The sequence below is a fragment of the Myripristis murdjan genome, chromosome 21 (genome assembly GCF_902150065.1).
Source record: "Myripristis murdjan chromosome 21, fMyrMur1.1, whole genome shotgun sequence".
Classification (NCBI taxonomy): domain Eukaryota; kingdom Metazoa; phylum Chordata; class Actinopteri; order Holocentriformes; family Holocentridae; genus Myripristis; species Myripristis murdjan.
The window spans coordinates 15,614,358-15,638,157 of NC_044000.1; the positions used below are offsets into that span (position 1 = coordinate 15,614,358).

Genomic DNA, 23,800 nt, shown 5'->3' on the forward strand with positions numbered 1-23,800 from the left:
TCCTTGGAGACACGTGTCGGACAGGTGTTACGGTCTGCTGCAGCGACGTGCCTGGCGTCACACGGAGCCATCACGTTTACCTGTAGCTCACTGTCAGCAGCCGTCTGTATACAGCACACTACCACAGTGTAGTGTCATTTCAGCTAACACGCCAGAAGATCTATGTATTTTATTAAGACAATGACAGCAATGATTGACTCTAATAAAGGCACCTTTAATGATAAAAACTTTATTCATAACAGCACTGACAGGAAAAGAGACCTACTGTACATCAGTGTGTGTCTGCACATAGATTAATCAAAACCAAGCGTGGGATACTTAAATAAAGACTTGAAGTAATCTAAGGAATAGTTAAGTACCAGTAAGTCAGACCAGGTCTGGCTTTCGTATCCAGTATTATTTAGATAGTGAATTTTCTGGATAAACTCAATAATATTACAATTCAGTAATTCTGTCTAATAATTTATAGAACCGCTCTCATTTCATATATCATGTCCATTCACACCAGTGATGCATTAAATGCATTACAGTCATCACACAAAATAAAATAAAGGCATTTCAATAAGCTGATGCAATTCAGTCGGAGTAACATTATTTGTTAACATGTGGTGTGAGAAAATCAAATTACAGCAATTAATAATTATCAAAACAGTTTCTGTTTTCATATGTACATTGTTGCTGAGACTACCAAAAGAGGTAAAACAAAAGAGTTTCATCATGTGTGTCATGGGGTGACAGGCTCTGGTAAACTCAGAGAAGACATCATGGACTCCTCCTGGAAGAAAAAAAACAAACAAACAAACATATGGTAAGTCTTTTTTGTATACAAATTTGTTGTTGCACATTTATACAGAACCACATAAGACTGTTTGTTTTATTTTCCACAAGCAACTGCCACAACTTTTTAAATGGATCATAATACTTTGTTTTGCTTACAGTAGGTGATATATTTTCCGAAGGGCTAAGGCACGGCTGTGGATTGCTCTTTCCTTCCATTTGAACAATCCCACCAGGAGATGATGGTTCAACCACTTCTCCTCGAAGTGTGGACGCTTTGTCTTCATCCACCTCTCTGCTGTCACTATCCTGTGTGTGGCAGAGAGGAGACACAAGCTGCTCAACATTAAGAGGCAAAAAGAACACAGGCACTGTAATACCTATTTTTTTTTTCTTTTTAGCACTGTTTATTTGGAAATATTAACAAAGACCTATGTAATACCTATTTTAGAGGTATCTGAAGCACCTGTACACAAGAACAGTGTGTACCAAAACAGAGTCCTTCACCAGTGAACACAGCAAAACAGTTATATACTGAAGACTATCATGATGAAGTTGTGGTGTTTCTTCAGCTCACACGGACAGCATCATGTGGAGCCTGAATATGGCTCTCAGGAAGCAGACAATGCCACAGGTCAAGGAGGCCTGAGCAGCACACTCAGTTCTTTAGCAGGGAAAAGTAAAGGATTGCCCACACATGTTACAATGCAAAAAAAAAAAAAAAAAAAAAAAAGGCTGTGTGCGGTAAGGCAAAATGTTGTCATTGTTTAGTTTGTGAATGCAGCATGAAACTTTGCATTATATCATCACTTGCTTTTCTTTGACTGACTTTCTGACCAGCAGCAATTGAAAAAAAAAAAAAAAAAAAACTTACGCTGTGCATCCACATATTATTCAAGTGAATTATATATCTGTGGCAGGCCATATGGTTGGGCTCCAACTTTCTCCTGTAACAAAAGTTTATTGTGCAGTGGATTCCAATGAGAGAAACCTATCTATCTATGGCATTCAATACTGCTGCAGAGAAAACAAAGAAGCACAAGGTAACCACTACTGGGCTATAAGATGAGGGTGCACTGTGGTTTGTTATTATGGGCTCTTTTCAGGTGGATCAGATGTCAAGGCATACCTCACCGGTTATTCCCGGGTTCACTCTTAATCAGTATTTATCTCAACAGCTTTGGTTAAAAAAAAGCCAAATGTACACTTGTGTATATGTACACGATACAGTGTCTCTCAAAGACACACATTCAGCCAGAGCATTTTAAGCAGATGGAAAGCAATATACAGCAATGTCTTGTTAGGCTTGGTGATGACAGCCTTTCTTATAGGATCTAAAACTTGCATGAGCTCAGTTTTATTAAAAAAAAAAAATTGCTTGATGATATCACTTCACTTGTAACTGATTATTGAAATCTGTTTTGCGTACGGAACATATGAACTCAGCATGTGCACATGCTGAATACTGTAGTAGACCATACAGTGCCCTTTTTTTAATAAAGTAATGAATTCCAGGACTGGTGGAACATCTCTGTCCATGTGTAGTCGTAGTCATGGGTACTTCTTCATTTAAAAGACCATACTGGAAAAGCTATTTTTGTATTTGCATTACACAGAAATGTGGATTACTGTACAGTCTGAAGACCCAAGAGTAATTCCTGCTGACTATCCCTAAACCTCAGAGAGAGAGGCCTTCATGAACAGCCTGCAGAGAGAATTAGGCAAAGAAATGATTACTTTTAGTGAGTTTAAAATAGTTCTTTTATTCTCACCAGGTCTCCCTCATAACAGGGATCCTTGATTTCAAGGGGATTAAAAAGATAAATCAAGGTTTAATAAAAAAATAAAACCAAACAAAACATTTGAGTCAGTTTCAGAGCTGATCCCAATGGAACACAGCTGACACATCTTATTTTAAAGACTGACTGTTTCAAATCAAAGGCTTGCAGGAAGTACTGCAAAATATTCTTATATCTGCAAGTTTTATGCTAATTTTGAGACACCATTGGTAGTGGAACGAGTGGCACTGTAGTTCTGGGATTTTATGGGTAAAATGAAGAATTTTTGATTTTAATATGAACACATTATTGTGTACAAATAAATGTTTAAAAAATGCTATGATCAGTTTGAATAGTGCCAAGCTTTAAGACCAGTCTTGTGCTGCTTCCACTTTTTGTTTGATATCTAAATCTAAGAATGCTACACTATAACATGTGTTTCACACAACTCACCTCAGGCTTAGATAATCCTTTTGACTCTTTGATTGAAAAGTGACCTGTAACTTGAGAGAAGGGTGGTGACACTGGGGACTGAGGTGACCTTGGTCCATGGGATAAGGACTGGGTCCTTTTGACAGCAGAGGACACCGCCTGGGCAAAGCGAGACGGGGTGGTGGGAGAAAAGGGTCTTGGGGCTGCAAAGCTCCTCAGTTTTTCCAAGCTTAACCCTAAAGTTGGCTCATTAGATGACAAACTACTTTGCCTAGTCACACGCATGACTGGTGCCTCCTTCTTGTCATCCTCCTTAGGGCTTGACTCAGCATGAGCGCCCCCTACAGTCTTCTGTTGACACTGTTCAGGAGGTGGAAGAGGAGGAGGTGGCAATTTTGCTCTCTCTAGACTTCCTTGAGCCTCCTTCTGGCCAACCCCAGGACTGGCACTTTGACTTTTGACGGCCGCTGAAGTTACATAATACCCAGGTGTTCTTTTGTGCTGTGATAAGCGGAAAGAACCAGGCTTCGGTTTTGTTGCGGGTGGAATTTTCACCTTGACTTCTGCTGGTGAACCTGGTTGGGATCCCCCATTAGACGGGGATGAGATCTTGTCATTGGCTGAGGGTAAACTTGTTGGCATTACCGGTGAATGACTGGATTCTGGTATACTTCCATTAACAGTGCTTTGCATAGTAGTAGTAGTGCTATTAGATATCAGTGAGTCTTCCCTGGGCATTGTAGATTGCAGCTCTTGTTTTTCCATTGAGACGTCTGGCTGTTCCTTCTGTGCTGTGCAGTCCTCCATCTGAAGAGAGGCGATATCTATTTCCCTTTCTACAGCTGCTGTAGGGGACTCCAGTGTCAGCTCGACTTCAAAGTATCTCAGTTTCTCCAGAGATTTCTGAGGCACAATAGTGTATGTTGTCATTCCCACTTTGGGAATGTAGTCCCTTGTCAGCTCGTTGGAAGGCTTGGGCTTTGGCTCAGAATCTGAAGCATAAATAGAAGCTGCCTTTGTTACAGCAGGGGCACATGGTGTTGATTCTTGACATGATGAGGTCTCGGAGGTTTGGGATAAGGTAAGTTTGGGGTCAGGGAGGTCTAGTTCCTCTGTGAAAGTGGCCATATCTCTCCTGTCCCCTGCTGATCGAATGCCAGGTGGCTTAGCTGGGGAAGGAACTTGGTCCCCCTGTTGTTGTGAAGGCATAGGGAGTGGTGTGAAATCTGTTTGCACTTGAGCATCCTCTCCAGTGGGGCATGATGTGCTGGTGGCTGCTGGGCTCTCCAGCCTGTCAGTCTCCTCCCGGGGGGTTTCAATGTTTGCCTGAACAGAGGCCTGTGCTTCTGCATCCTGCATTACAGGCTGGGCCGGTAAGCAAGGTGCGTCACAACATACAGTACTGCTTTCACCTTTGACACTTTCAGCTGTGGATTCCTCACATGCGGGCTGCTGACTTGCATCTTCAACTTGACAGGAACCACTATCTGTACAGACCAAAAAGGATTTGTGACAAATTTGTTCTGATTTACTGTGAGGAGCAAAACACATTTGAACTTAGCACATTAGGGCCTAGTCCAAAAAATACAGCAGTACTCATCTTTGCAACATTTATAACAGACATGATCAGTGCAGATATAATACAAGTATAACCCCACCATTATTTGCCAGCTGAGATGAGTCTGTCTCAGCAGTTGTCCTCGGATCACTGTGCTCTGCAGAATCATTCACTGTGCTCTGCGTTTGACTATACAACACACACAAATTTGGGACATTACATGCACTGCAAATACCATTCAAACAAAGTGGTTTAACTTTTAGAAAGCTTTCTAGAGTTCGTACTTGCCATCTGAGGACAGATCACCAGACTGATCTTCCCCGCTGCCTTCCATGGACGGTGTGCTCAGCATCTCAGCATCTGGGGATGGAGAGTGCAAGGAGACATCTGCTGACAAATTAAGACTGCTGTCCTCTTCCTGCATATCACTTGCAGTTCCAGAGATCATGGAGGCAGTTGTCTCCTCTTGCTCCATAATCTCCTCCAGTGTGTTGGTAGCTGCTCCCCCTGTAGAAAAAAAAAAAATCTCAAATAAAGGCATTCCTCATTTACTCAAACAGGTATCACATGTGAGCTGTTGCTTGATAATCTATAAACAATCATACTACATCCATGCTGATAAAATAGCATAATAAAACACTGGAGTGTTTGAAAAACAGCTTAAACTGTGTTGACAGATCTTTCAAAAAGTCCTCTCAGTGTAGCATTTCATCTAGTTCATTCAATACAAATTATTATTTTTAAGCTCCCCCACACCCCCGCAAACTTTGAAACTGAAGCCCTTCTTTTTGCATCCTAAAGATTCATGTCACTACTCATGGTTCCTTTTGCAGTGAGTACCTCTGGCAAGTGAATCCCACTTAATCAAGCCATCTTTCACATCTCATTCTCCCCCCTGTCTAGTTCTTCATTCAGCACTTCAAGGGTGTGCAACACAGAAGAGCAGAGAGCAGAAGGAATACTCAAGGCTACTTAAACCAAGCTGGAGCTTCTAACTGCACTCATGCCTGTGATCTCTGTGTGAGCGGAGGAGCAATGAGATGTAGAGGAACAGCAAGAGCCAGTGATCTCTCTCCCTGAACTTGATGCCTCTGAAAAATCGGGAGCAATGGGAATGGAGGCAGATGATGCTGGGCACATGGAGAGAGCAGTCACATTTTTATGATGACACTTTTTATTAACAAGTTCTGGGAGACATTGTGCTAGTGAGTGGACCCTTTTACAGAATAGCTAACAAAAGATCTGTGTGATACTCTGCATGTAACAACACTGTGCACTGTACAAAAATGTAAAGCGCAAAGAATCTGAAAGACATTGCCAAAAGACAGAGAACAGAGAAGAAAACATTCCAATGTGGGAAAAGATTTAAAAGCGAAGAGGATAGTCCACAAGAGGGAAAAAGTTCTATCTTTAGGGTTTAGCTGCATACTGGCTTTAAGTGATGAAGTTCTTTAAAGAAAGACACAATTCAGCCTTAGCAAAGGCTGTAACACCTTTAACTCCCTTGATAAACTTGGTCCTGCGTTTATCACCTCATCAATCTCAAAAAATAAAATGTCTGGTAAACTAGTGAGTGTGGAGGATGGGTGTGGTTTGCCACATAGGAAAATACAATGGGTGCCTGATCTATTAAGGCAATTACAAGTATGTGTAAGTGAGTTTATTATATCAAAAAAACAGTGCCTAAATAGCACTGACATGGCAGTCTACCCATTTAAAACTCCAACCAGGTTAAAACACCACAATAAGAAAAAAAATGTCTACTTGTCTAGTACAATAGAACACATTCTCATACTTGCAAACAGACAATTTTACAAAAAAATATTTTCAAAATGAATAAAAAGCTAAATAAGTAGATAACATAAGCTCTAGAGAAACAACATTAAAATGAAAACTGAACCAGCAACCAGGAAAATGGAACACTCAAACAAGAAACTTAAACTCAACAATGACAAGTAAAGGTTAGAGGATTACTGTAAAATTCACAGTGATTTGGAATGTGCAAGTACTTATGCTTTGGATGTGTAAGTTACACTTAAACAGTATTTTTTTAAATGTTTTCCCCACTCAAATTTTAAGTCCAAATTTGAAGGTGATTTTGATGGTCATTATAAATACATCTTTATGCTATTTGTCTAAACATGAATTGATATCCAACTAAATGGCATGAGCCTACAGTATACACTGATAGAGGAGACAAAGGAAGAAAACAGAAAGTATGCCTCAAGCACGTCAGCACATGTCAGCACATGTAGATACAAAAGGCAGAGAGCAGGTGGAGGAGGAAAGCAGGCAGTCAGGACAGGAGCTGTGATGCTTGAGGACTGAAGGAATGAGAGAGGCAGCACAGAACAGGCAGAGGAAGATGGCAGCAGGAACAGTGCAGCACAGATTCTTATTCACTTTCCACTGATGACTCAGAGTCTGTGAAATTAAACAGAGGGCCTACTTAATGAAATAATTTTCCATTCTCTGACTTCCATGCAGCTCCCAAAACATCATAATCATTCACTCCAACATAAAAATCATAAAACTAAAAATGATCTGCACGGCTTCATAGAAAAGGGTTTGAAATGAGCTGCTCTTATAACAGCCACTAGATGGTGCAAGTGTCAAATAATTTCAAAGGACAATACTCCATCTGCGGTGTTTGAAAAGGGATTGATCTGCTATGGTGTTCCACTGTTGACTCTGAGACCAAAGTGCACATGTGTAAATGTCACTCTTCAAGAGTAGAGTCCAGGCAGAATGCAGAACCATAATGAAAACCATAATGTAAAAACAGTGCTAACCAGAGGGAGAAATGTAAACAAAAACAAACCTTGTACATTCTCTTCAAGCGGAGCTTTGTCTTGGACAACAACAGTAGGGGATGTCGGGGGTGGAGGAGCTTTGCGTTTGGTTCTCTTCAGTGATGACTCTGCTGAGGACCCGCGACTTAAACCAGACATCTACATGACAACAACATTCAGTAATCAGTGCAAACGAGCACAGATGTTGTTCATAAAGGTCATGCAAGAGGTAAATGTTGTGAAGAAGTCAGAGCTGCTGTTTAACCAGTAATGATTCCACTCACCTGGTCACTGTCCAGCTGTGCATCAGGTTCAGAGCTGAGTCTCTGGCGGGGGCTGATGTCCGAGGGGCAGCTCTGGGACACAACAATCGGGGGTTGGGGTGCACGTCTCTTCTTTGGCATGTCGGTGGGCATTGTAGCGGAGATGAATGGAGAGGAGCCTGAGCTGGGCAAGGCCATGCTGAGGGGTCGAGGCTTGCTCACAAGGACTGGGGAAGCTGGGGCACTGGCAGTCATTGCCTTTAAAAAACAAACATCCAATCAGAACATGATAACAGGTCCTGTTTCCAGAAAAGGTGCACTGCACGTCAACCAATGGCAAACATAAGTAAACAATCCTCCCTCTGTGCATTTGAATAGATTTGCCGACCAAGCAGTATCTTTGCATAGTCAAATGATATTACTTAAGATAGCAAAAATTAAACAGTATTGCATTATTGAAAGAAACTTCTACCTGTTCAGATTTTTTCTTGCTTTTTCTAAACATGCTGAAGAGGCCTTTGTTTTCTTTCTCTTTCTGATTTTTATCTTTGCTCGGTGTAACTGTACCTGCAAGGAGAATCATTATATCATGGTGTTAGTCAGAATTCTGATAGTGCTGCTGAAATTGTTTATTCGGCGAACAAGACTTAACTACCTGTATGTGTCGGTGAGGCCGGACACACTGGAGAGGCGGTTCGGTCTGCAGAGCAAGTGAATGTGAGATTGAGAGCAGAGCAAGTTGTATACACAACAGTAACAAAGATGAAGAGGCATAACACACACTGCAGTTAACGTGCTTAGGCTGAAAATCCCATGCCAGAATTTGCAGCTGAAGCTTGATTTTTTGACCAATTAGTACTTACCTTTTGTGTCCTTTGCATAAACCTCCCTTATGGCATAATCATTAAGAGAACTGGACAGGTCCAAGGGGCCCTGTGATTGGACATCTCTGAACAGAACTGTTGTTTCCATGTCAAATTCGCATTTCTCACAGATGGCCGGTAAGAGTTCAGCCAGGGGAACTCGCGGATTCACTCGTAGTATTGTTTTCTGAGTCTTTTTATAATTAATCACCATCCGAACAGTAGCCTGGAGAATAGAAAAAGTGACACTTTGGCAGATTTTATGTTTACTCAATCCAAAGTTTAAATTACAGTAATAGCAATATTTATCTGCAAGCGACATGTCTCAAGTTTGTACCCTACCTCAGGCATCTGAGGGCCTGTCTTCTTACTCTTTTCCTCCGCTCCTTTAGGCTTAACCAGGACCTTCTCTGCCTCCAAAGTTCCTATGAGAGCATTCGGCTTGAACTTGATATGGTTTTTATTGGAAGTGACCAGCTCTAAGGTGTGGCTGGACGGGTTCAGGTGATACTTTGCGCAAAGCATCACTAACAGATCCATCAGGGGTTTGCTGAAAGACACACAAAAGCAGACGAGAATCAATATAGGCCATCAACGGGAGGAACCGTGGTAAAATCTGGTTTACAGCCAGTTACACAATGCAAAATGGGACTCGCTCATTAAACCAATTAGGAGACTGATGAAAAATATGATTTGACATGCTTCAAGTTATTGAGAAAAAAGCCAGGAAGCACTTGTATCTAGTCATCAATTTTGTGCTAGTGTATTTGAGAACTTGACACACTGATCTGTAACAAACACCAGCTTAAAAAGTCACGCAGAATGTGCTATTGATGTAATGTAATGTAATTTTACAATACAGTAGCCACAGTAACTGTGTGAAGCTGCCCTACAGTTCACAAGTTCCTGACACTTTGAGAACTGTTGAAATATAACAACATGAATTTAATCTTCACAATAATGTGTTCACAGTCCTCCTTGAGGCCCTCAAGGATGCGGAAGGAGAAAAGAAGGTGAAGAATTTAATGCTTAATCCTTTTATACTGAATTGGTCATTTCTCAAGAGGCCAAGGGCCAAAAGATACCTAAGAAGGAATGTTTATAAATTGTGTGCACTGGGAGAAAGGGCTAATCATATCTTAAGTAAACTCTGTTGATGGAAAGTCCGAGCTGTGAGTGAACAGGCTTGTAGGACACAAAGACCTTGTTCTGAAAAACTTCATTGACGTGGAGATATGTTGACACATGTTGATCTGATTAGGTGGTGGAGTCACAGTTGCTCTCTTACGCCTGCAACAGTTACACTTTCATTTGTCCACACTGAATATGTATCCAGATCATGTATTCCCAAAATATTAAACCCATGTCATTTGACAGTGAACTGCCCATGAAAACCTACTTCTGTCTTTTCATGTCACCAAGTGCAGAGAACAAGAGTCAAGAGCACCAAACCAGATCCTTTAAATGGCACACATAATGTTAACCAAAACCACAACTGCAGCTACTCCACCTATCTGACTCAATCTAATTGGAACTTAACTTTGTGAGATGAGATAATACAAAACTGGTCTCGTGATTCAGTTGTACATCTAAAATGTTAATTAAGTGTTCACTCATTAAAAACACATGACGCTGCCTCCCCACCACCACCACCAAAATTGAATATAACCAGTCCCTCATAGTGTATGTTACTGTATGAACTTGAAAAGCATAATGTACAAGTCAGGAGTTCTTTTGTCACAACACATCTGCCCTACACAGGCAAAAGGCAACAAGTCCCCAGAGAGTAGAGCTGAGGAAAAAAAAAGACTTTTCTTGAGCAAACTTTCCTCTTGTCCAGACAATTGCATTTTAGACAAACTATTGGAAATGTGACCTTTTTTTTTTTTTTTTTGTCTTTTTGTGAAGCAATTTTTATCTTTGTATTATCCCTGAGCTCAGACTTGACATTTGACCCTTTTTGGGAAGTTTCTGCATTGTGCTTTTGCACAATCCACAAACTAAACAAGGGGTCATGCAAAGGAAAAAAGGCAGCAGCTTCCATTTGATCTCTCACCTGGTTCTGGATCTCAATATAAAAGTGTGATATAATTATAGAATATTGTTGCATTGTTAACTAGATGCCAAAAGAGATAACGGCACCACAGGTTAATAAATACCAGTTAATGTTTTCCATTAAAACTTCATGCTGTTGCTGATGATCGATCTATTAGTATGTTATAGTCAGACACAATAAGTTCGTGATTTTTGCCTTGGTTTCTCAATCACTTTTCAGTTACTACAAATGCAATGTCCTATTTTCTCTCAAAAAACAACTAGTACACACAGGATGTTTGCCCACATAATATAGCAGGTCTCTATCTGTTCCAAAAATGACAATAGCTCATTTTTGACCAAAAATGAAGTCACTAGCTTTTGCCTGTGCATAGCAGACTTTGAGTAAGCTCCACCCAGATTAGATATAGGTTCAGTGGTCTTACCTGCCATGGACCGTAGTCATTTTTTCCACTCCACCAGGCAGAACCACAACCAGAGAGAGCTCTTGTTCAACCAGGTTCTCCTTCTGGTCCATAGTCAAATGAGGGTATCCTGGGTACCTCTGGGAAAAGCCAGGGGAATCCAGGTTCTTCAGTGCTGGGGGAGATGGTGCTTTGCTTTTAGTTGACACCCTGTAGTTGCACAAGAAAGTGAATAAGAAAGTGTACATAATTCTCATAACTGCTTCAGTAGCTTGACAAATGTCTGACCATTGCCTTGAGGCAGTCAGACGGGTGGGTAACGCTTAAGAGACTGTGTCAATGTCATTTGCACTTTTATCTGATTGCTCTTCTCAAAAATGTCATTAGAAAGGTTTGTTCTATCTCAGACAACAATCTGATTGAAAATCAAACTACATCAAACATGACATGAAAGGAATCCTTTCTTCCTCAAGTTGAAGTAAGCAGCGAGGCTACTGCATGAAAGAGCCCGAGCCCACTTTGCAAACAAGTCACAAGACACTCAAGAGGAGAGATTTACTCACTGGGCCTGAAGAAAGTGCTCTGAATATACAGACATGTGAGACTGACAAATAAGCCCATAAGACCTCAGTTTGAATCACCATCGACAACTGTATGTCAACATGTTTCAAGATGAAGGAAAACCATTTTACAAGTTCTTTTTAAATGTAGCACAAACATCCCATGTTTTAATCAGTGTCAACTTGGCAATCCTGATAAATTGAAAGTGTGTAAGTATGTATTACACACAAACACTTTTCATTTTAGACATGCATTTCTTAAATGTCTATCTGGACTCAGGGGTCACGGTATCTGTGTCAGTGCTGCATGAAAGAGAGAAGTGGCAGTCATGTGAGAATTACAGGCTGAGCAATTATGCCACACAAAATATCTTGGATCAACAACTGCACATACTATCGCTTGCTTCATTCATTGCATGATTTTCTGGTTGCACAAGCTGGCCATCTGTTAGGCAGACATACACAGGAAATCGGCGAAGCACTCTACAATCAGACAATTACACCATTATCATATTAAATAGATTAGGCCCCCTGGGAAACGGCGAACTACGAAAAGCAACTTTGTTTAGGTTGTTTTAAAAAGGATCATCATTATAGTGAATTAGATGTGACACATTTTGTGTGTCTGTTCCCTTTGACAAGACAAAACTACTCCCAATGTAAAAGAAAAAACGAGGTAAACACAAGGTCGTGCAAAGTCAATAGAGAGACATAAATTACTGTACTGCAAACAACATGAAATACTGTATGGTTCAGTGGCTCAGTGAGAGAGCCTATAAATCTAAGTCATTTCAGAAACACTCAGACATCAAATTGTTTAGTCAGCATAAGAAAACAAGTTTTGCCCTGCAGACCGAGCTCCCTGAATTACGGCCCACCGAGTCTCTTCTGGGGGCACTTAGAGGAATCTGAGCAATGTCTCAAGTTTAGAGGCACCTCTATGCCACGTCTAGAGACAGATTATTACTCTTCCTGGGGGGGGGGGGGGGGGGGGGGGGGGTTGCTGACCTTATGTTGACACTATGATAGATATGAAAACACACACACACACACACACACACACACACACACAGAAGCTTACAGGCATACACATGCACATACATATACAAACACATTACATTTTAAATCACATTTTCTCTATAGATATCATAAGCCAGTCATCACTCAAGTCACTAAATACATGTATGTGACCCTATAGCATGTGAAGCAGAATTACGTTAGATAGACAGCGAGCTAGCTAGCTAGATGGACAGACAGGCAGATTCTTTATTCTCCTTTTTCAAGGAGGTTTGTAGCCACCGTCTGTACAAAGCCTCACATAAATACACAGTGGAGCTGGGCAATATGGACAAAATCAAATATCACAATATCTTTCACCAAATACCTTGATATTGATGTTGTAACATATTATAGATTTAACTGTTGCTTTGATAAGATATTTATACACAAGAGATTTTTGCTAAACAATCATTAGTAATGTGGATATGACAACTAAGCTAGAAGACTTGAATAAGTTCAGAAAATTGCATTTCTTTACTGTAATGCAGTCTTTAAAACCGTGATATGGCGTAAGTGATATAACTTGACAATATGACAATATTACAATATCTGAAATCCGAGGTGCATATCACAATATCAATAAGATATCGATATATTGCCTGGCATGAATACTTAGGTGCATTAATACATGATACACCATGGCATAACTACATGAAAGACATCCATACAATATACATACAAGATACATTCACTTTTATAGACACACCTGTCACATCAATTCCTGTCTCAGTCTTGGTTGATGAAATGATACATTCAAAGATTATGAATCCAGTGTCAGGAATGTACACTCTAACAAGGGATGTAACATTTAAAAATATCTGTGGTACGATATATGCTCATAAACAAAATATGTTTTGTCACTGTGTATCTTGTGCTGGAAAGTATCATAAATGAGTTGTGTAGTGGCAATGCTCTCACAATACAATATGTATCGGTATGTATCACAAACAGGATTAACACAATGCACTCACTTAACACAGTTACGGGTAGGAATCACTAGGTAATATGCTACTATCATGATATTTTTCCCATGATAATAATGATATCACAATTCAGGCGATTCTGTGCTATGCAATATATTGTAAGATAATCAGCTGTGATACATCACCATATCTGTAACTGAAGAAGAAACGCAAATATCTTGGAAAAGGCAAAATAATTTTCCACTAAGCAGGAATCGGTCGTGTTCTTCAGTGTTTTACTATGCACAGCGACTGCAATATAAACATGACAAAACAGTTCCAGTTCAAACACCTACAGGCAGGGAACAAATACACCTCATATGTACTCAGATGTGCATATGTACAAATTTAGTTGAGAACTCAAACATCAACAGTTGGCACAAGCGTATTGATAATGTACAACAAGAGGAAGTATCATAAGATCATAATAAGTATCATTTCAATATTTTGACTCACTCCTAAACACAATGCAGTAAAATGCAGATGTAATAAAATCATGGATACATCTCAATACAAGGGGCAAAAGATGTGATACGGTATTGTGAAAAATACCTACAATACAAAGCTGTTTAAGATTTTTTTTTTTTTTTTTTTTTTTTTGCATACAAATAGCTGCTGTCCCAAACTAGACTCATGAATGTGCTGCAATACCAAGGGGAGGTCTAATGTGGAGTTGTAGTGTGGAGTAGGCAGGCTGGTGAGAGCGTTAGGCTGAGCGAATACTAACGCACAGCTCATGCACATAGTTGGTCTGGAACCATCAGATATGATCATGAATACCTCAGTGCCAGTAAATATGTCAGAAAGGCCCTAGCTAAAACAGACACACCAACTGTGGTCACAACTGGGGTACAAAGTCCACATTTCAGTGCTGTGGGTGTTTATTTGGCAAACAGATTATAACTCTTTCACACTGTCTCACTAGGGTTAGGGTGAGGATTACTGTTCTCCACACATTTGAAACAACCACAAATGGACCTAATAAGAACATTTATTTATGATGACATGTGTGAATCATGTGAAATTTGGCTTTGGGACCAGAAACCTATATTCTGATTTAAAGTGAATAAATCAATAAATTAAGACAAAACAAACCATAAGAAATGCTTTGCCTTAGCTATGCCTTAGGTTGAGGGTCGGAGCAGTTTAGATAGCTGTGTCATCAGTGGTTTTATTGAGACATCTCAGTGCAGGTGACAGACACTAAGACACAGGCTGGTTTGTTTTTGCCATCCAAACCCATGTTTTTTCAGAAGCCCAGGGTGTGTTGCTGAATGAGGGGAGACGTGTTGAAGCTTGACTGGGCTGATGCCTCATTCATAGGGTTTTCCTTAGAAGGTCTGACACTCACAAACAAGCCCATTCAATGCCACAGGACATGCTTGACAGACATGATCATAGAGTACCAGGAAATAACAGGGCTGTTGTCATTGTGCCATATGTTGTTTCATCGTAAGATAATCCTATGAACTTCACTAACACAGACAAATGGACTCTTTGCCTTTGATGCAACTACTGTGACAGAAAAATACTGAAAGGTCGTGTATTTCACAGCATATCTAGGCGAAAGCTCACATGCCAGCTACTGTGGCCTGAATTCGGTCACAGATTGATCTGTAAATCTGCGGCTGAAATGGAGAAATGGCAAAAACAGATGTGCAGATATCTGGCGTTCTGCCCCACACCTGAGAGAAATGTGCTCAACAACTGTAGACAGGGCAAAATCACTGAAAATATTCATCCAAATGTGTGACTGACTGCAAGTCTCATTCACTTGAGTACTACCTCATGCATGTTAATAAATTCTTCCTCTGACAGATCTGGAAATGGCAAATGAATACCACAGGTTTATCATAACATGGGAGTGCTGATTCTCATGTAAAAATACTTGGAATACCTATGTGCTTATGTGTGGAAGAGAGAGAGAGACAGAGACAGAGAGACAGAGGGTTTGCAGAACTCTCAAAACATCAAAAATGAGAAAGCTATTTAACTGATCAAGAGCAACTTTTAAGATAATTAGCTCAATTAAGTCAGTTTTAATTACCTGTACTATTCATGCAGTGTAAACACTCTGTAGCAGGTAACTGGAACACATGTGTGTAATAATCATAAATATATAAGTATGTGCAATAGTATAGTAGTGAACAAATAATCATTTTACAAAAAGGAGTTAAACAGCTGAACCAAGGAATATCCAAATTCCTTACATTCCACTGCACATTGTTCCAGCTGGTGAGATTTTAACCAGAACCAGTTCAGGCATTTTCTATGTAATTCTTCCACTCAATCAATAACAAAGCCCTTAGGGCAAGATTTGGGAATAAATATAACAATGGACTGGTGGGAGTAGCCAGGAGAAGTCACCAGACCAAGCCACTGGTAGAAATTTGACTTTCCTTTTCTCAGAGTTTCTAAGAGGACTAAAGATTAGCAAGAATGCCTGCTGTGGTATGTTAGCAGCTGCTGTGTAGCAGAAGGCCCCTTGGGGAATGGTGGGTTCATGTACAAAGAGGCAAACACGTTTTCAAAGAGGCCTTCCTGCTTGTTCCCCCCCTTCAGACAACACCCCAAGTATTTTAAGAAACAAGGGCAAAAATGCATAAATGCCAACGACCACATCACAACTACTCCGCTTTGTAATAGTTTCCTGGCTGGTCAACTGTGCAGGCTTAAACATGCCACCACACAATCACTCAAATGCACCCTCTACCTTAAGCTACACAATTGTGCACAGTGTAAATCAAAACTTCTTCTTGAATTCAAAAGTGGCAGAGCAAGAAAGAGACCCTAACCTAAATTCATGAAGGTCCTCTTCACTTTCAGATTAAGCCAATCTGTGCTGCATAGAGACAATACTACAGACATCAAAAGGAGCAAAAGTTAGAAGCCAGGTGTGACTATGAGAAAGACCCACTCATCCTCACAGACTGCAAATATTTCATGCTGTTCCCTTACCTCTGTGCTTGAGGCTGCCCCCGCTTAAGTACTTCCCATGCTGTTGCGTATCTCCCATGGGTAGACAGACAGACTCAGCTCTATCTGAATAGCTGAAGCAGGCCTACCTTAATGCCACGCCCAAGCTGTGACATCAGAAATCTGTCTCCTGCACCTAAATCCCTGTCACTGAGGCCCCCTCACTGAGTCTCAGACAGCTCTTACGCACAGTGTGTCAGTAAAGAGGCACGCCTCCCACAGTCAGTAATAAGCAGGAAGGTAATCAGCTTTGCCTCCCTGTGCAGACATGAACCTGTGGGCAGGGCCAGTGGAAAACCATGCACTGAAATGCACTGCAGCATGTGGGCAAACACTTTCTTTATTGGCTCAGAACTCAGAGGTACAGTGGAGTAAAAAAAATGCAGGGCTGTTAGAATGTATTTTGAATCGCAAATGGTGAGAAAATTCGGAGTAACTGAACATACTGGTTATGATGGAATTAGGAGAAGAAAATAGCCATGAAAACCAGGGGGCATTCTAACCCGGTGTTGTCTTCTGACAATTTTGAACAAGTCATGGAATGCACCCCACTCCCTAACCTAATCAGGTTGCTCTCCTGTGTTTCTCTTTCATTACCACAAACACGGCCAACCTTTCACAACCACACCTTAGCTCTGAGTACTGACTCATTCTGCAATCATGTTAAAAAAACTTGTTAGCTGCACATTATGGTAATTATGGTTATATGTGACAAATACATGCTGTAAATAACATAAAACAGTATGTAAACAATTACTAACAACTGAATATAGATGAGCTGTAAATTTCACAGACTCACTGCACATAGTACAGTTTAACTTGGAAAAATAAATGTGAAAAGCTCTGACTAAGACGATATCCATAAGTCAACAGACACATTTATTAGAGACAGATGGGTGATACCGTAAATAATTAAAGCAGTCAAAAGGGTCTGTCAGCACTTGTCACTTTACAAATCAAGCTCTCTGTTTTCATTGCTAATTTAGTCAACACATAACAATAGACGAAAATTAAAAAGCATTCATTTCCTGAGAAGTCGAGGAGTGACATGCAAACACGACGGCAGCTGAAAAGTCAGTGAAAGAGGTCTATTTGCAACAAAAAGCAGGAAGCTGTGACCTTGGCTTCCAGCAGTATTATTATTCAGGTATACTTCCTACATTACATGGTACAATGGGACCATGAAATCAACAAAGTTTCTTAGGTATTTCCCTGAACCTCATGCCCTACAGTATGAGAATGTTATTCTCTGCAGATTTAAAAGTGCTTGATGTAACATAATAGCTGTGCCTTTGTTTAGAAAAGTGGACTTTGTCCCTTGCCTCATGAGTAAGGGAAACAATACAGTTACTTTTCTATTCTGAAACAGGAGGCCATTACCAGTTTTCTGTTTATCGTTTATCAGTAGCCCTACACTTTCACTTAAAGTATTTGCCCTACCCTCTACAATAACACAAATGACTCCCATCAGAAGATAAGGAGTGAGTGTGGATGGAGATGGTAGGGGGTGGGAACTGACCACTGGGGTGGAGTTGAAGAGTTAACAGAAGGGGTAATCCCTATGGAAAGACAAAACACAGAGCCAAGGCCACAGCTGGTAATTTGGTGAGAGGTCACCCACAGTAAACACAAGCTGTTTAAAGAGGGTCTGGAAAGGCCATTACTCCAGGAGCTGTGTGGGATGGAAAGAGATTAGGGAGAAAAAAGAGCACAGGGACCCTATGAGAACTTCCCACTTCCTATGTGTATCCTTTATTATTTTAGGCAAAACAAAAGCCTTTTTCCCACAACAACTTGTAGCGCAGGCCAAACCAAACACAAACTCTCAGGGTGTATTTCGCACCAATATTTAGAAATCTGATAAATACAGTGTGGGGACATTACCAGGCTTGTGGTGTGATTACTGTAGCTTTCCAACACAGTATGCAGTAACTTTCTAATATGACCTGCCTCATTTTCTTTCAGTGCTCATTGCTCCCTCCACTTCTCACTGCCTTGCACTGTATCCATATTGTACAGCTCCTACAAGCAGCCAGAGTCAGTAAGTCTGTTGGTAATGAGATTTCAGATCATTCAGGGTGATCTCTCTTCCCTGTACGTGACCCCAAACAGCAGAGGTCATCCTAGCCTGTGAAATGGAGTCTGCACCGTTCCCTTTACCTTATCTCACGGGAGCTCAAATGTTCTTACTTCAAGCTTTGCCCACAGAACAAACCTGTGATTTTACACAAACACATGGTACACATATTGTTCTGTACACCAAAGATTAAGAAAAAACAAAAAGCTAAGCTGTGTGTTGCAGTCCATTTAGAAGGGGGAATTAGATTGGACTGTTTAGGCTTGCATGTATTTATAACCATTAGAAACACCAGACAGTCAACATTAGAGAAAGTAATTATCGCTCTCATATCTGCATGTTTCACCATGTGTGTGTGTGTGTGTGTGTGTGTTTGTGAGACTAACATTTACATAAAATGACCTGGGAAGAGAGACATTTTCCCCTTGAGTCATAATTATAACTATCACACTGAGTCCTTTCTTCTGAAACAATGCAGCATTGTGTACCGTCAGGCTTCTCTCAAAGACAAACCAGCATGCTTTTCCCGTTTTGCTGGTCACATGAAGAACTGAAGTTTCTAAAGTGAGCATGCAGACTACTGGTGTCACGACAGCAACATTTTGACTTCAGTATAATCAGTACTCAACACTAATTGTTATTTTTAAAGATTTGATAATACTGTAGAATGATGCCACAACAAAAAGAAACACCCAGCACTATTGAACTACACTTGACCTAGACAGCTTTATAGCAACTGTTACATGGGGGTGAGGCTTGATATATAGTTTTGAGTGCTTATATTTGCTATAAGCAAACTGAAGCTATATTTGGCTCCAAGCACCAGTTTTGTCAACAATTTGAAGTGGCCTCAATTCAAGATGCAGTGGACTGTTTGACCCTGTTGAATGTTTTCAACTGTTTGACACAGGCTGCTGCAGTGCAGTGACAAATGCCAGATTACAGCTCTGTGTTTTCCTATCCTTCTACTTATACCTGCTTCAGCCTACATGTTGGAATAGAATTTAAGCTTGCAGAACACATTAGGTTAAAGCATTTAATGTTAAGGAGGTTCAATATTCTATTCAGCCATCAGTACTGGTATTGCAGTAGTACTGAATTTCCGGTTATTGTGACAGCACTAATGCAGGCAGTGATCTTACACTTTGCAAACACTTATTAGTCGGTTTGCACAATGCTAGAAGACTGCAGCATATGTCATGTAGTGTGAGGCTGGATCTAGATACTTTTTAGTAGTCTGATATTATGCCAAATTCAACTCATGCATTAGTACTATAGCTCCTGTACGCACAAATAGCTGGGTTGATACAGCGGGTATGAACATGTGCATGAGGATAGCGCCATCTAGAGAACTGATTCAAAGTTTGTACTGTTTTATTTCCAATTTCATATTTCCTGTTTGCTGTCTTAGTGATAGGTAATACTTGACAGGTGATAGGTATAAGCTATGATTTGTCATCAGTTGGCCAGATTTTAGAAAACTTGTGAAGTTCTTGTTTACTGGATCAATAGGAAACTGTCTGATATAATCAACCAACACAACCCAAGACTGACTCGAACATTTCTGTAAAAGATCTCATCTAACCACAGCAAACACAGATAACAGAGGTCAAACAAATCAGGACAATTTGTTAACATCAAACTATTGCATGTTGTTGCAGATAAGCAAAAGGTCCGACTGGGTGCATACAAAGAGCAAATTCATGTTGGGTCATTGAGAGTCTTATGAAGGCTGAGGGTGGGAGGCATCCAACTGTTATGTGCTGGACGAGCGCATAACAGAAACAAAGAGAGGGCCAAGACTTCCAAGCTGTTTACATATCTGCATTCTAGCCAGTGTCCAGGCAGGATTTCAAATCGACTTACACAATTTAAAATGGTTTTGCAAAACATACAATATCAATAAACAATATTGCACCGTCTATAAATTATGCTAAAAATAAGCTATAATAATTCACCCACTGTCTTTCATAATTTTCATAACAGCCCAGTGATAAGCATTCATTGGTATTTACGGTCAATGCGTTGGCTTCAATGCGGTAACAAAGACTACCCATTATTCCCAGTTCCCTGGACATTAGCCATTTTGTCTCTTTTAGCCATGTGAGGCAGAAAGAACATTATCCATTTGATAAACTGTGCCTTTAAGACACACACAGCAACAGTACATGCTTATATTATATTTTCTTCATTATATCAACTAGGTGCATATCGTTCAATGACACTCTTTATCTGGATTTTTTGAGTATAGAAATGTTAAAAAGGCTTTCTGAGGGTAGTACACTGTGGGCTAAATTATACTTCATGAACTACTCATCCAGCTGGGAATTCTTTTTTCCCACTTGTTGTGTGTCAAGAAAATGTCAAGAAGAGAATGCTTTAACGATGTCCTAAAAAACAGTGACGATAATTTGCCACACTTTTCTTTTGGTCTCACTGAGGTCCTAATATCCTTAAAGGTGATCAAATATATATTGTTTCTGACACGGTTCATAGTTGTTGTAAAAATAACAAGTAACTAAAACATGTTGCTATGGGCAGCATTTCAATTTGACATAGCCCATCGTTTCAGGCACCATTATCTTTGCATCAATCTGTAGTAAGTTTGGCCCATCCCTCTAGCCATAGTTTTCATCACTGGCCTCATACGAGCAGCTGTGCCCTTGGACTGCCTGCATGTCTGGAAACAGCTGTGGAGATTCACGATACCTTAACCAATTCCACATTTTGCCCTGAGCAAAGCCAGCCATGTGAGATCATGGTTTAAGGTGTGTCCAATTATCAGGACCAGCTCCAAACACTACACCATTAGAATAGGCATGGTCAGACAGACAATGCTGCTTAATGATACACAATCATAATGAAGAAAATAACATTTTTATTGCCAAGTAGTCGAACGTCCAAAAGGCACCAGATGCCATTCTAAACAGGAAGATCACAGTGCTGACAATTAGATTACTGCCCTGAGAGCAGTTTTCCAGTGACCACAGCACATGCAGACAGTAGGAATTTAAAAACCTCTTCTGCAATTTTGAAAAGACTGCCTTATGTTTTCATTTCAGTAATACATCTATCTGTGCTACCAACTGCTCTGCCTGGAGAACAGCCAGCCTAGTATTTTTGGCAGGGTCAGTAGTTGGATAACAAATGTAGCATAGCACTGAGGGTCACATCAAATCTTCGCCTATGACTGCATTTTCAGGAGCAGCGGTTTATTGGCTCCAAATACAAGAAGCCACAAATAAGACAGAGAACATGTGCTTTCCCCCACACCACAACAGCTTATGGAGAGGTTGGTTTTCTTTTCCAAATAATAGTCAAACCACAGAGAGATTTAGGTAGTCTGCTGCTCTCCACTGCCAGGGAGTGTGGCTTTGCTCCCAAATTACACAACAGCTGTGAAATATGAATAAGCGTCATACCAAGACAGTATATTTTTCAACGTGAAGTGCCTGAATACTATTTTTATAAGTGGAAAACTAGACAATACAGGACTGGAAACTCTGCATGGATCGCTGTCATGGAACGCAGGACTGGAAACTTTGCAGGGATTGCTACAAATCTAAAAATCACAAAAGCTCAGCAAATCTCTGAATGCCACAGGAGTGAGTAGTGAGTCTGTAAAAAAATGTGTAAGTTTTAAAAAAAAAAAAACCTATGGAAACTCACTCCTCACTTTTAATGATTCCAACCACTGGAATACAACCAGCTGACATCATCTCCGAATCCCTACCAAGACTGATGAGAAATTCCAACATGTCATGCACTCCCAGCACTTTTAAAGGTGATTGTCTTTGACTGCAATTGGACATGACAAATCAGCACCTAATAGAATCTCAGTTTACACAAGAAATGCACACAGAGATTTGAGCACAGCGAGGAAAGTTAGGCTCATACTATCCACTGGAGCTCATTGCTGTGAGGATGTCGGACGGGCTGCCTTCAAAATACTTCCCATGACCTCTACATATGGTCAAGGCAATTTCTCAGTAAAACTTTGAGAGCAGGAAATGAGTGGAGTTCAAAGGTTGAAATGTCTTTAACAACTGTGACTTCACTTACTGAGACTTCACTGAGGGAGAGGAATGTTGCTTATGAAGATGCACTGCTTTTCACTGCGTTTGAGCTTGTCTTTGGCAAGTGAATATTTCCATTTTTTTTCCCAAGTGGGACAAAACGGTTTTGGTGATGTTATAGCACAGGTTATTATGCACATATTTCACACTTTCACCACTTTTGTCAGTGCTATTTTCCAAGCTGGGTCAGTGCAGTGGCAAGGGTGCGTTTTTAATTTGGGACACAAAAGGCTTATTGTGCAAACACAGAAACTACAGGTCTAATTCACTATTTATCTCACTGACAAATAAAGCACTGTACATACAGATAATCACGAGGGTTGGCAACCCAAATGACAATTCATAGCCAACATACCTCATACCAGCAGAGCGTCGTCGATGGGAATTACCCTGGGATCCATGATCATCCATGACTGAGTCCATAGGTTTAACAAAATTCCTTGGACTAGGCAAAAACAAACAAAAATGACAATTCATTTTGTTAATAGCAGCTTACATTGCAGATTCTACAAACCTGCCGCTTTCAAGTGATGCAAATGGGCGAATCCCACATGAGGTCATCAGTTTCTCAGTCATAGGAACATTTTTTCCCTCATTATGCAAGAGAGAGCTCATATTGTCTCAAAAGTGGGCTATTTATCTAGTTATCCACCTACCATGGATGCCGCTGGTTTTCGGGGCAGTTGTCCACTTTCATCAGTCTTCAAAAAAAAAAAAGGTGACATTAGCAGATTGAGGTCACTGCATTTGATTTTGTTCTAATAAGTGATCCATAATTTCCGTCCTGAAGTTTCGCATTATTTCCACCGTTCACTACATGCCGGAGTGCCGCAGTTGTCCTTCGCCGCTATTAAGTTAAATGCATTCACCCACATGTAGACACTTCAGAGCTCAAACTACACTGCATACAACTGTGCCAACTTTTCTCTGCACATCGAAGACATTGCATCGCAGCTATACGCGCCGGGGGCGTTTATCTCATTCAGTTTACCTCCCTACCATCCTCACAGGGGGCTTGGCAATAACATGTCTCCTGCATGTTTCAGTGTGCTGGAGAGACACAAAGTAGCGACAGAACAGCACCAGGGCCTGAAAATAAAACTTTAACGCCCGCTAATCAGGTATTAATGATATATAAGTTACACCAATGCAACAGACTTCTTGTTTT

General features: G+C 40.5%; 1 protein-coding gene across 2 annotated transcripts; it reads right to left on the minus strand.

Moving 5' to 3' along the window:
• Nucleotides 1-193: 193 nt before the first annotated feature.
• Nucleotides 194-23,557, minus strand: cobll1b (cordon-bleu WH2 repeat protein-like 1b). Of its 2 annotated transcripts, XM_030080838.1 has the most exons (14): nucleotides 23,289-23,557; nucleotides 22,988-23,077; nucleotides 10,944-11,132; nucleotides 8,806-9,013; nucleotides 8,464-8,689; nucleotides 8,256-8,300; nucleotides 8,073-8,167; nucleotides 7,622-7,858; nucleotides 7,367-7,496; nucleotides 4,830-5,052; nucleotides 4,646-4,734; nucleotides 3,009-4,474; nucleotides 937-1,086; nucleotides 194-775 (listed from the first exon to the last, which is right to left on the minus strand). In XM_030080838.1, exons 1-14 carry the CDS (start codon nucleotides 23,327-23,329, stop codon nucleotides 725-727), a joined length of 3,240 nt encoding a protein of 1,079 aa, XP_029936698.1. In that variant the 5' UTR covers nucleotides 23,330-23,557; the 3' UTR covers nucleotides 194-724. The 2 variants fall into 2 exon arrangements, with proteins under 2 accessions (XP_029936698.1, XP_029936699.1); XM_030080839.1 differs by lacking the exons at nucleotides 22,988-23,077; nucleotides 23,289-23,557 and adding an exon at nucleotides 16,462-16,591.
• Nucleotides 23,558-23,800: the final 243 nt, after the last annotated feature.

What these genes read in the sequence shown, in the direction of transcription:
- cobll1b (XM_030080838.1), bottom strand. Translation starts at nt 23,329, where the DNA reads ATGAAAGTGGACAACTGCCCCGAAAACCAGCGGCATCCATG. An exon ending in TTATGCAAAGGACACAAAAG is followed by an intron (nt 8,301 to 8,463) that starts GTAAGTACTAAT and finishes CTTGCTCTGCAG; the next exon opens with ACCGAACCGCCTCTCCAGTG. An exon ending in GGCCTCACCGACACATACAG is followed by an intron (nt 8,168 to 8,255) that starts GTAGTTAAGTCT and finishes TTCTCCTTGCAG; the next exon opens with GTACAGTTACACCGAGCAAA.